The sequence below is a fragment of the Bombina bombina genome, chromosome 2 (genome assembly GCF_027579735.1).
Source record: "Bombina bombina isolate aBomBom1 chromosome 2, aBomBom1.pri, whole genome shotgun sequence".
Classification (NCBI taxonomy): domain Eukaryota; kingdom Metazoa; phylum Chordata; class Amphibia; order Anura; family Bombinatoridae; genus Bombina; species Bombina bombina.
The window spans coordinates 1,314,044,446-1,314,058,287 of NC_069500.1; the positions used below are offsets into that span (position 1 = coordinate 1,314,044,446).

Here is a 13,842-nt window from a genome sequence, read left to right on the forward strand (position 1 = left end):
TTCCATAAGTAATGGATGATCCGTGGACTGGATACACTACAAGAGAAATAAATTTATCAGGTAAGCATAAATTATGTTTTTTTTATTTTTTGTACTTTAGTTAGTTTATTTAATTGAATTTAATTGTAGTTATTTGTAGGTAATTAATTTAATGATAGTGTAGTGTTAGGTTTAATTGTAACTTAGGTTAGGATTTATTTTACAGGTAATTTTGTATTTCTTTTAGCTAGGTAGTTATTAAATAGTTAATAACTATTTAATAACTATTCTAACTATCTAAAATAAATACAAAGTTACCTGTAAAATAAATATAAATCCTAAGATAGCTACAATGTAATTATTAATTACATTGTAGCTATCGTAGGGTTTATTTTACTGGTAAGTATTTAGTTTTAAATAGGATTCATTTATTAAAGTATAGTGTAGTGTTAGGTGTAATTGTAACTTAGGTTAGGATTTATTTTACAGGTAAATTTCTCTTTATTTTAGCTAGGTAGCTATTAAATAGTTAATAACTATTTAATAGCTATTGTACCTAGTTAAAATAAATTGAAATTTGCCTGTAAAATAAAAATAAATCCTAAGATAGCTACAATATAATTATTATTTATATTGTAGCTATATTAGGGTTTATTTTAAAGGTAAGTATTTAGTTTTAAATAGGATTCATTTAGTTAATAAGAGTTACATTTATTTAGATGTATTTCATATTTAAGTTAGGGGGGTGTTAGGGTTAGTGTTAGACTTAGGTTTAGGGGTTAATCATTTTATTACAGTGGTGGCGGTGTAGGGGGGCAGGATAGGGGTTAATAAATTTATTATAGGTGGCGACGGTGTAGGGGGGGACAGATTAGGGGTTAATATGTATAATGTAGCTTGCGGTGGGCTCCGGGAGCGGCGGTATAGGGGGGGAGGGGGCAGGATAGGGGTTACTAGGTATAATGTAGGTGGCGGTGGGGGCTGGGAGCGGCGGTGGGGGCTGGGAGCGGCGGTTTAGGGGTTAATACATATATTATAGTTGCGGCGGGGACCGGGAGCGGCGGTTTAGGGGTTAACATATTTATTATAGTGGCGGTGGGCTCCGGGAGCGGCGGTTTAGGGGGTAATACATTTATTTAGTTGCGGCGGTGTAGGGGGGGGGGCAGATTAGGGGTGTTTAGACTCGGGGTACATGTTAGGGTGTTAGGTGTAGACATTTCCCATAGGAATCAATGGGATGTCTGGCAGCAGCGAACCTGAACTTTCGCTGTGTTCAGACTCCCATTGATTCCTATGGGATCCGCTGCCTCCAGGGCGGCGGATTGAAAACCAGGTACGCTGGGCCGGAAAAGTGCTGAGCGTACCTGCTTGTTTTCATTTTAAGTATAGTTTGCTCGTTTACTCTAGGGCGATTCTGGAAGCGATCGTAAGCTATGTATTTACGTGATGTGCGCAGCTCACTCGACTGCTGCTGATAGATTCTACTTGCCTTATTCTACTGCAGATGGTGACGTTTCCTGTGACGCTGCTGTAACTCGCGCATGCGCATTAGTTCAGAAAAACCGCCATCTTACAACTGCAGTTGTCAGCACGGATTGGTAATCCGTAACGGCCGACATACAAGTAGGTTGGGAAACAATTAATATTTCAAAGTAAATTATTGGCCAAAGAGTACATATTTAATAAATGAAGTACATTAGAAAATAGGAGTTTTAAAACTATACTACGATTTTATTTGCATATCATTTCTGACTACAGTGTCCCTTTAAAGGACGCTTACCTGCATGTTCCCATTCACAGGGACCATCACAAGTTTCTGAGGTTTACATTTCTAGACAAGCACTTCCAGTTTGTGGCTCTTCCATTCATCCTTGCCTCCTGATTGCGGGGCATTACAGTGGCGCCTTATCTGGATGACATTCTGGTTCAGGCACCATCCTTTCAACAAGCAAGATCCTACATGGAAATGGTATCTTTCCTGCGATCTCACGGATGGAAGGTGAATTTGGAAAAGAGTTCCTTAGTTCCAACTACAAGGGTAATTTTCTTGGGAACCATAATAGATTCCTTATCAATGAAGATTTTTTTGACAGAAGTCAGGAAATCAAAGATTTCCTATTCTTGCCTAGCGCTTCAGTCCTCTCCTCGGCCATCAGTGGCTCAGTGCATAGAGGTAATCGTTCTGATGGTAGCGGCAATGGACATCATCCCGTTCGCCTGTTTCCACCTCAGACCTCTGCAGTTAAAGGGACAGTTCACCCAAAAAATGTCTCCCCTTTAAATTATTCCCAATGATCCTTTTAACCTGCTAGAGTGTATTAAATTGGTTACAAGTAGCTCCTTTACTCCTATTTCAGCATTTGAAATAGCTGATTTAGCCTGTGATATCGCCACCTACACTGAACAAATTAATACTGGAGTATAGGCTATTGAATAGCCTAAGTATACACAGCCAGCAGAATAGATTACACTCTCAGTAGGATGCAGGATAGTTAAGAAATAAAATTATCATTTTCCATTGTTCTCTCTATGTATTGAGCTTTGGTGTTCCAGACAAATAAAAGATAAGGAAGAAAGTCTGTTAACACAAACTTAGAACATAATAAGATCTGATATCACCTTTAAGTTCAACCCATTGTAATAGGCTGTGGTTTCAAAGCACAAAATCAGCTACTTCATATACACAAATAAGCATGAAAATGGAATTTCTCAAATATTTTACACTCTGCAGTTGGTATAACAAGTCATTTAAAATACATTAATGGAAAAACAATTTTACAGTGTACTGTCCCTTTAAGCATGCTCAGACAGTGGAACGGAGATTATGCGGATCTGTCTCCGATTAAAACTGGAGCAGGAGACGAGGGATTCTCTTCTTCGGTGGTTGTCTCAGGATCATCTCTCCCAGGGAACCTGCTTTCGCAGACCCACTTGGGTAATTGTGACAACAGACGCCAGCCTTCTGGGATGGGGAGCAGTCTTGGGGCTCTCTAAAGGCTCAGGGAAGATGGATTCTTTTAGAGTCTGTTCTACCCATAAACATTCTGGAACTGAGCGCTATCTTCAATGCTCTTCTAACCTGACCTCAGTTAGCCTCGCCTCGGTTTATCAGGTTTCAGTCGGACAACATAACTTAAGTGGCTTACATCAACCATCGGGGGGGGGGGGGGGACTCGGAGTTCTTTGTCCATGTCAGAGGTAGCCAAGATAATTCTGCGTGCAGAGACCCACAACTGTTGACTGTCGGTGATCCACATCCCAGGAGTAGACAACTGGGAGGCGGATTTTCTGAGCAGATAGACTTTTTTCACCCGAGGGAGTGGGAACTCCATTCGGAAGTGTTTTCCAGCCTGATTCTCAAATGGGGACGTCCGGAACTGGACCTTGTAGCATTGCGGCAGAATGCCAAGCTCCCGAGGTACGGGTCAAGGTCAAGGGACCCTCAGGCTATACTGATAGACGCTCTGCCGGGTCCCTGGAATTTCAGTCTAGCATACCGATTTCCTCCGTTCGCTCTTCTTCCTTGGGTCATTGCTCGAATCAAGCAGGAGAGGGCATCGGTGATCCTCATTGCACCGGCGTGGCCTTGCAGGATTTGGTATGCAGACCTGGGGGAGATGTCATCTCTTTCACCTTGGAGACTTCCGTTGAGAAAGGACCTTCTACTTCAAGAGCCCTTCCTTCATCCAAATCTAGTTTCCCTGAAGCTGACTGCTTGGAAATTGAACGCTTAATTTTATCTGAGCGTGAATTTTCAGAATCATTGAGTCCATGGTTCAGGATCGTAAGCCTGTGACTAGAAGGATTTACCACAAGATATGGCGTAAATACCTGTATTGGTGTGAATCCAAAAGCTACTTATCAACAAGCTTCCTAAAGGGTCAAATATCTGCCTTGTCTATTTTGTTACATAAACGTCTGGCGGGTGTCCCAGACGTGCAATTGTTTTGCCAGGCCTTGGTCAGGATCAGGCCTGTGTTTAAGCCGGTTACTGCTCCCTGGAATCTTAACCTAGTTCTTCAACATGCTCCGTTTTGAGCCAATGCATTCCTTAGATATTAAGTTATCTTGGAAAGTTTTTGTTTCTTGTTGCTTTTTCATCTGCTCAAAGAGTTTCAGAGCTCTCGGCATTACAGTATGAGTCTCCTTACCTTATTTTTCATGCGGATAAGGTAGTTTTGCATACTAAGTTAGGGTTTCTCCCTAAAGTGGTTTCAGATCGGAACATTAATCAGATTTTTGTTCCTTCCTTGTGTCCTAAACCTTCTCAGAAAGAATGTCTGCTACACAATCTAGACGTGGTGCGGGCATTGAAATTCTATTTACAGGCGACTAAGGATTTTCATCAGTCTTCTGCTCTTTGTGGTTTTCTTGGGGAAATGTAAGGGGCAGAAAGCTACGGCTACTTCTTTCTTTGTGGCTGAAGAGTATCATTCGCTTGTCCTATGAAACTGCTGGACAGCAGCCTCCTGAGAGATTTACAGCTCATTCTACGAGGGCTGTTTTTTCTTCCTGGGCATTCAAAAATGAAGCTTCTATGGAACAGATTTGCAAGGCTGCAACTTGGTCCTCTCTTCACACTTTTTCAAAATTCTATAAATTTGACACTTTTGCCTCGGCTGAGGCCTCTTGGGAGAAAGGTTCTTCAAGTAGTGGTGCCTTCCATTTAGGTTCCCTGTCTTGTCCCTCCCTTATCTGTGTACTCTAGCTTGGGTATTGATTCCCAATAGTAATTAGATGATCAGTGGACTCACCGTGTCATTAGAAAGAAAACAAAATTTATGCTTACCTGATACATTTATTTCTTGACACAGTGAGTCCACGGCCCGCCATGTTTGTTAAGACAGATTTTGTGGGTATGTTATAAACTTCAGACACCTTTGCACTTTGTTGCTTCCTTTCTCTCCTTTGCTTCGGTCGAATGAATGGGGTTGGAGGGAAGGGAGGTGATATTTAACAGCTTTGCTGCGGTGCTCTTTGCCACCTCCTGCTGGGCAGGAGTGATATTCCCAATAGTAATTAGATGATCTGCGGACTCACCGTGTCCAGAAATAAATACATTTATCAGGTAAGCATAAATTTAGTTTTTTTCAGTTTACATGCATAATTTTCTTTTTTTTAAGACACGATGAGTCCACGGATCATCTTAATTACTAATGGGATATTCACCTCCTGGTCAGCAGGAGGAGGCAAAGAGCACCACAGCAAAGCTGTTAAATAGCTCCTCCCTTCCCTCCCACTCCAGTCATTTTCTTTGCCTACGTTAGTGATAGGAAGAGGTAAAGTGAGGTGTTAGATTAGATTCTTCAGTCAAGAGTTTATTATTTTTAAAGTAGTGCCAGAGTGTGCTACTTTGTTCTAGGGTGTAGCCGTAGTCCATATCAGTCTCTACAGTAGAGCTTTGGTGGCTTTAGAGCAATGGGAACTTGTGGGACATAATTCTCACTGCGCCTCCCATATTTCTGCTGCCCTATTTCCTTCAGTCTGAGGTACTCACTGACTCAGCATTTGTTTCTTTCTCAGGCCAATGTGAGGGAGAGGACCTCTCAAGCTTGGGACCTGCCCTGCTGCCAGGCAGTGTTTAAGGTAAGTGCTACCTTTCTGGGATATAAGGAGTCTCAGTATACTTAACTTTAGCACTATGGTACATAAAGGGTTAATGGGGAAAACCTGTTTTGTGTTGGGACAACTCTAATCTTTCAGGCTGAAAGTGTTTTGGGCAGTGTTATGATGCAGGCACTGGGGCTGGAGTTTTTTATTTAATATGGAGGGCTCCGGTGGTTTCACATTGTGGAGTAAGAGTTTTAGTACGCCCACGATGAGCGGGACTGCCTATAGTTGCGCGCCTCTTCACTGAGCGCGGTTTTCTAACAAGTTTAGTGTGCCATTCAGCGGAGATATTAGTTTGTCTGTGCTGGAACGGCATGTAGTATAATTTCATGCGCTCCTAGCACGGATGCGGGGAAGTCCGGTTTAGAGGCTGCCTGTGTGAGACGGATCGTTATAAGAGATCCGGTGTCATTGTTCATTTTTTTTTTTTTTTATATTTATTTACAATCGGTGTCATTGTTCATGGTAGGAGCACCTCCGCAGACTGCTGAGGTGCAGAGATGCATTTAATGTCTGTTTTTTCTGACCGTTTGTATTAACAGGCCTGAGGGGTTCTCCCGGCGGTTTTAGCATTGAAATATACCAACCGGGAGATGGTTCCGTTTTTGGCTACGCCCACAATGGTTGGATCTTACTGATGCGCACCTCTTCCTCTGCGCTTGTATTGTATTACTCACGGACCCCATCTTGAGAGATTGAATTCATATGCACATTCTGTCCTGATAGGAAGAGTGCTTAGTGCATAGTCAGGTTTTACTGGAGGAACGGACAAATAAAAACTAGCACTGGTGCAGAGTGGCAGGTTCTAGTTAAGCCCTTACATTGTACACATATATTTGCAATAATCTTCCATCTGTCTCCCTTTTGCGGCGACTGAAATAAAACAACAATATTCTAATTCATTCTGCAGTTTCATTGTTTTTATGTTATATTGTGTTTCTAGCACACAAAAACACATTAGAGGGGCAGATTAGCAACTCAGTAAGGTTTTGCTGAGGTGTGGTAAACTTCTGCATTACTTGTGTACTATTTTAGTTTGTTCTGCACACAAAAAATAAAAAGTTACAGTTTAGAATTTAAAGAAACAGTAACGTTTTTTACGTATCAATTTGTATTAAAGAATGTCACTCTTTTCTGATCCTACTCCTTCTAAGGTGTTTGTTGTTTAGGAGTCTGTTGACAATGGTCAATTTATGCCACAAATTCCTCCTATAGTGTCCCACAAAATTTTATGGCCCACATGCAGTGCCCTGCGTTTCCTTTCACACTCCACCCGGAGTTTCTCTGCATTTCATGCATTGTTTTTTTTCTACGTGGAAGAAAAAACATTACTAGAGGAATTATTTTCAATCATTTAAAGGGTGATTGCCTCAGTTACTTTAGGAGGTTTTAGCTACCCTGGGCGGCTCTGATACTTCCGATATTCTCTGTCATAGCTTAGTGGTTAGCATGCCAGACTTTCAAGAGTTTGAATCTACCCATGGGCACCGTTCATTTAGTAATCTATCCTAGTGCGCCCAGTAAGTTTTATAAGGAATGGAAGAGACCGCATTCCCTATATTTTAAAAAGATGTTTCCCATAACCGACTCAGTTAAGGAGGCTGGGCAAACATTCCCTAGGGTAGGAGTAGTTTCCAGCGAAGAGAACTACTATACCCTTAGAGGATAGTTGGATTTGTTAAAGGTCCTTCGGACAAAATTAGAAAAGGTATGTACACCAGGGCTCATAATGGCATCCAACTGTGTACTTTGCTACCGTCACTAGGGCAACGACATCTTGATTTGATGCTTTGTCTGATACGACTAAGTCAGAAACTCCCCTGGATAAAATCCAGTATAGGATAAAAGCTTTCAAATTGGTTTATTCCTTTATTTCAAATTCTTCCCTTCAAGTTATAAGCTTTGGAGCATTGGTTTCAGGTTTCTCTGTTTCAGCTCACAGAGCCTTAGGGTTAGAGCCTTGCTCTACGGATGTACGCTCTAAATCTACGTTTTTAGCAATTCCTTACAAGGGGAAGTCCTTGTTGGCGTCTAACTTGACGGAAATAATGTCCTTTGAAATTTAAAGAAAACATTTAGCCTGCTGTTGACTCTAAGACAGCATGAAGGACATGCCCCCAATACGAGATCGGATCTTGCAGGGGGCAGACTTTCCGTCTTCACTCAGGCTTGGGTTCGAGATTTTAGGTATCCCTGGGCAATAGAAAATTAGTGTCCCAGGGATACAAATAAGGTTCAAAGGTTTTTCCTCCCAGAGGCAGGTTTCTGTTTTCAGGATAATTTCCAGATTAGTCAAGAGGAGAGGCGTTCTTACTCTGCGTAGGAGACCTCTCAGATCTGGGGATAATTGTTCCGGTTCCCATACAGGTCCAATAGAAGAGGGAACCTTAAGACCAACAGGGTCTGGGTTTTTTATACCAATTGGTTTGTTGTTCCCAATAGAAGAGGGAACCTTCAGACGACTTTTTAGATCTCAAGGGTCTGAACAAATGTCCTAGTGTACCGTTCCCTTCTTCCCTTGACCCAAGAGGCTCAATTTCTGACAACAGTGGATTTATGACGCGTACCTTCTTGTGCCATTCTCAAGAATCTTCTCAGGTTTGAAGGTTTGCTTTTCTGGACAAACGCTTCCAGTTTGTGACTCTTCCTTCGGTCTTGCTACAGCTCTGTTTTTACAAGGGCTCTGGGATCGCTTTTGGTGGAGCTTCGGTTATGGGGTTTTGCAGTGGCGCCCTTTCTGGACGACATCCTAGTCCAAACGCCATCCTTCACAAAGTTAGATTTCATACGGACATGGTGTTATCCTTCCCGCGATCTCACGGGTGGAAAGTAAATTTGGAAAGGAGTTCCTTAGTACCAAGCACAAGGATACTTTTCTTGGAAATCTTAATAGATTCCATGTCCATGAAGATTTTTCTTACAAAATCACAGGAAATCTGAGATTATCGATACTTGTCTAGTCATTCAGTCCACTCCTCGGCCTTCAGTGCTTGGTACATGGAGATAATCGGGCTGATGGTGGCGGCAATGAACATAATCCTGTTTGCTCGGTTCCATCTCAGATCTCTGCAGTTAAGCATGTTCAGGAAATGGATCGGAGATTATACAGATTTATCTGCTCGGATACTTCTGGAGCAGGAGACAAGGGATTCTCTTCAATGGTGGTTGTCTCTAGATCATCTCTCCCAGGGAACCTACTTTCGCGGACCATCTTGGGTGCTTGTGACAACAAACGCCAGCCTTCTAGGATGGGGAGCAGTCTGGGGCTCCCTAAGGGCTCAGAGGTTTTGGACTCCGCCAGAGTCTGTTCTTCCTATAATCATTCTGGCGCTGAGAGCGATCTACAATGTTCTTCTGACCTGGCCCCAGTTAACCTCGGTCCAGTTTATCATGTTCTAGTCTAATAAAATTACGTCAGTGGTTTACATCACTCATCGGGGAGGAACGAGGAGTTCCTTAGCGATGAGAGATGTATCCAAATAATTCAATGGGTGGAGGCCCATTCTTGCTGCCAGTCGACAATCCACATCCTAGGGGTGGACAGCTGGGAGGCGGATTTTCTGAGCAGTCAGACCTTCATCTGGGGAAGTTTTCTCTTGCTTTTTCCTCCGTGTTGCTTTTCTTTCTCGGGTCATTGCTCTAATCAAGCTGGAGGGGGCATCGGTGATCCTCGTGCCCCCGGCTTCGCCTCGCAGGATTTGGTATGCTGATCTGCTGGACATGTCATCTCTGCCACTTTGGAGACTTCGTTGAGGGAGGACCTTCTCATTCAAGGGTCCCTCCTTCCCCCAAATTCGGTTTCTCTGATACTGACTGCTTGGAGTGTAATGCTTAATATTATCCAAGCAGGGTGTTTCTGACTCGGTCATTGAGACCTTGATTCAGGCTCATAAGCCTGTCACTAGACAAATTTTTCATAAGATATTACGTAAATATCTCTATTGGTGTGAATTCATGGGCTACTTATGGAAGTAGAGTTAGGATTGCTGGAATTTTTGTCTTTTCTCCAAGAGGGTTTGGAGAAAGGTTTATCGTTCCCTAAAGGGTCAAATCTATTTTGTTACACAAACGTCTAGCAGATGTCCCAGATGTACAATCTTTTTGTCAGGCCATGGTCAAGATCAGAGTGAAAGAGAGAGAACAGCACTCCATGAGATAGAACAGAAGCTGGAATAACTTCCATGCATGTTCATTTTTATTGAATTCCTCAGGGTGCCAGTTCTTTTTGCACACTATGCCCCTTCACAGAGAAAAAATATCCTGAAGCATATCAGTCTGACCCTGCCTAATGACAGTCCAGCGCCGAAATACCAGGCAATTCTTCTCTGAACAAGGGAAGCAACAACCCCAGACTATCGTTTCAGCCTCTTATGGGCCTCGTCAGTGAGGTGCAGTTGTATCTCTCTAAGGGCAAGTGTGCATGGAGTCCACGTCTGGTTTCCCCATTACTCTTAGGGTGACCCAAGTGTAATTTGCATAAAAAGTGAAAGAGAGAGAACAGCACTCCATGAGATAGAACAGAAGCTGGAATAACTTCCATGCATGTTCATTTTTATTGAATTCCTCAGGGTGCCAGTTCTTTTTGCACACTATGCCCCTTCACAGAGAAAAAATATCCTGAAGCATATCAGTCTGACCCTGCCTAATGACAGTCCAGCGCCGAAATACCAGGCAATTCTTCTCTGAACAAGGGAAGCAACAACCAGTCAGACTGATATGGTTCAGGATATCAGGAGACTGATATGGTTCAGGATATTTTTTCTCTGTGAAGGGGCATAGTGTGCAAAAAGAACTGGCACCCTGAGGAATTCAATAAAAATGAACATGCATGGAAGTTATTCAGGCTTCTGTTCTATCTCATGGAGTGCTGTTCTCTCTCTTTCACTTTTCATGGTCAAGATCAGGTCTGTTTTCAATTCAGTTACTCCTCCAGGGAGTCTGAATTTGGTTCTCAGGGTTCTTCAAGGGGCTCTGTTTGAGCCTATGCTTTCCTTAGATATTAAGTTATCTTTCAAGGCTTTATTTCTTGTTGCTATTTCTTCTGCTCGGAGAGTGTCAGAGCTCTTGGCATTACAGTATAAGTCACCTTGTCTTATTTTCCATTCTGATAAGGTTGTTTTATGTACTAAATTAGGACTTCTTCCTAAGGTTGTTTTTGATCGGAACATAAATCAGGAGATTGTTCTTTTCTTGTATCCTAATCCTTCTCAGAAGGAACGACTTCTGCACAATTTGGACATGGTCCGTGCTTTAAAGTTTTTCCTGCAGGCAACTAAGGACTGTCGTCAGTCTTCTTTGTTTGGGGTTTTCTCAAGAAAACGAAAAGGGACAGAAAGCTACGGCTACTTTCTTTTTGGTTGTAGAGTATCATACGTTTTGCATTTGAGGCTGCTGGACGACAGCCTCCCAGGAAAGTTACGGCTCATTCCACAAGAGCTGTTGCTTTTTCATGGGCGTTCAAAAATGATGTTCTTGTGGATTAGACTTGCAAGGCTGCAACTTGGTCCTCTTTTTCAAAGTTCTACAAATTTGACTTTTTTGCCTTGGCTGAGGCCGCTTTTGGGAGAAAGGTTCTTCAAGCAGTGGTGCCTTCCGTTTAGGTGTCGTGTCTTGTCCCTCCCGTATCATCTGTGTACTCTTGCTTGGGTATTAAATCCCATTAGTAATTAAGATGATCCGTGGACTCATCGTGTCTTTAAAAAAGAAAATTTAAATTTATGCTTACCTGATAAATTTATTTCTTTTTTGACACGATGAGTCCACGGCCCGCCCCGGTTCTTTTAAGACAGGTTGTGGGTTATTGTAAACTTCAGACACCTCTGCACCTTGGCTTTCCCTTTCTCTTCCTAACTTCGGTCAAATGACTGGAGTGGGAGGGAAGGGAGGAGCTATTTAACAGCTCTGCTGTGGTACTCTTTGCCTCCTCCTGCTGACCAGGAGGTGAATATCCCATTAGTAATTAAGATGATCCGTGTACTCATCGTGTCAAAAAAGAAATAAATTTATCAGGTAAGCATAAATTTTCAGGTTATGATGCTTTCTTGTGTAGAGTTTAATTCTCAAATTAGGCTTGTGCATATTCCTTGCATTCTTAACGTGTACATGTGTGTTGTCTTTTTGGTTTTTTTTCCTCAGTATCCTTCATTGAATATTGATATTCATGGAGTTAATGCCATCAAAGAAAAGCAACGCTGGTGGCAAAAAGCACTTTACTCTCCCTTAATTTCTGGATCTGGCTGTGTCTGTAAGTATTTTTCCCCTATCATGTGAAAAGCTATAAAGTAAGAATGTTTTCAAAAATAAAAATCAGTGAATTTCGTGTTCTCCAGAATTTTGCAAACCGGGTGAGGACTGTGTAATATTTTCTATGGTAATATAATTTTCTGCTATCCAAAGCATAAGTTAATTACTTAATTTAACATATGTATTTAATGATAATATGTGCAATAAAAATTGAACTTTTTTAATATTGGCTTATTTTAGCTTAACTTTGGCTAAAAATTTAGCCGGGTGGTGCACCTGCTAAAAAGGTCCTGGCGAGAACACTGAAAAAGTTAAGTTTACTAAAAAGTATATAGTGAATGTTTAAAAAGTGAAAAAATTATGATACCACCAGTGAATCAATGAAAACACGCAATAAAGTGATCCAGTATAAAATAAGAAATGTGCATAAAATACCTTCTTAACAGGTGGAAATCGGTGGATACTTACATAAACACTTCACAAATTTATCAGTCGCCTTAGATAGTTGTTTTCTTCCTAAGATAGGGAGAGTCCACGGCTTCATTCTTTACTGTTGGGAAATACAACACCTGGCCACCAGGAGGAGGCAAAGGCCCCCCAGCCAAAGGCTTAAATATCCCTCCCACTTCCTCATTACCCCAGTCATTCTTTGCCTTTAGTCATGTTAGGAAGACAGCGGGACATCGTCCTCCTGAGAGGATAACGGCTAATTCCACTAGAGCAGTTGCTTCCTCTTGGGCCTTTAAGAACTAGGCCTCTATGGATCAGATTTGTAAGGAGGCTACCTGGTCCTCCTTACATACATACATACTTTTTCAAAATTTTACAAGTTTGATGTTTTTGCTTTGGCTGAAGCAGCTTTAGGGAGAAAAGTTTTGCAGGCTGTGGCGCCCTAAGAATAGGGTCCGCCTCTTCCTTTTTGTTCCCTCCCGTTATTCATTCAGTATCCTCTGGTGCTTGGGTATAGTTTTCCCAACAGTAAGGAATGAAGCCGTGAACTCTTCCTATCTTAGGAAGACAAACATTTATGCTTACCAGATAAATTCCTTTCCTTCTGGGAGTCAATGGTCCCCGCCTGTTTTTTCTGGTCTATGGCGTTCCCTTATTTATTTTATTCTTCTGGCACCATTTATACTCTAATTTTTCTCCTACTTTTCCTTGTTCCCTCAGCAGAGTGACTGGGGTAATGAGGAAGTGGGAGGGATATTTAAGCCTTTGGCTGGGGTGTCTCTGCCGCCTCTTGGTGGCCAGGTGTTGTCCCAACAGTGAGGAATGAAGCCGTGGACACTCTCTCTCCGGAAGGAAAGGAATTTATCTGGTAAGCATTATGGGTTTTTTTTTGTTTTGTTTTGTTTTTTAAAGTTCCTCGAATGTTGCGTGTTTTTTGTTTTTGTTTTAAATATCATGTAAGTGGCAAGGGTCCATGAGTTAGGGACGTATGGATATACATTCCTACCAGGAGGGGGCAAAGTTTCCCAAACCTCAAAATACCTATAAATATACCTCCCACCTCACTCATACGTTAGTTTTTACAAACTTTGCCTTCGTTGGAGGATGATGAAACAGTTGTGCTTTATTTCTTCTGTGAAAGGCGCTTCTAAGCATTTTGAAGCCCCATTCCTCTCAAAGTACAGTGTTTGAGTGATGTGAAGGGAGTATTGCCCTATGATGCCATGTTTTCACCTATAGGAAATCTATTCTAAGGCTTTCTGTAAATTCAGTCGTGGGGATTCATCTGCCACCTCCCTTTACAGATAGACATTATTTCTCCAACATTGGTGTGTCCGGTCCACGGCGTCATCCTTACTTGTGGGATATTCTCTTCCCCAACAGGAAATGGCAAAGAGTCCCAGCAAAGCTGGTCACATGATCCCTCCTAGGCTCCGCCCACCCCAGTCATTCTCTTTGCCGTTGCACAGGCAACATCTCCACGGAGATGGTTAAGAGTTTTTTGGTGTTTAAATGTAGTTTTTATTCTTCTATCAAGTGTTTATTTTAAAATAGTGCTGG

The 13,842-nt window shown here is 42.0% G+C and overlaps 1 protein-coding gene across 1 annotated transcript in view; it reads left to right on the plus strand.

The window, feature by feature from the left end:
• Positions 1–13,842, plus strand: part of KIAA0232 (KIAA0232 ortholog) — a gene marked incomplete in the record, with an annotated part of 538,324 nt that overhangs the window by 480,396 nt on the left and 44,086 nt on the right. Inside the window, 1 exon segment of the mRNA XM_053704159.1 lies at positions 11,725–11,833. Within this exon segment, the coding sequence (XP_053560134.1) occupies positions 11,725–11,833 (109 nt within the window).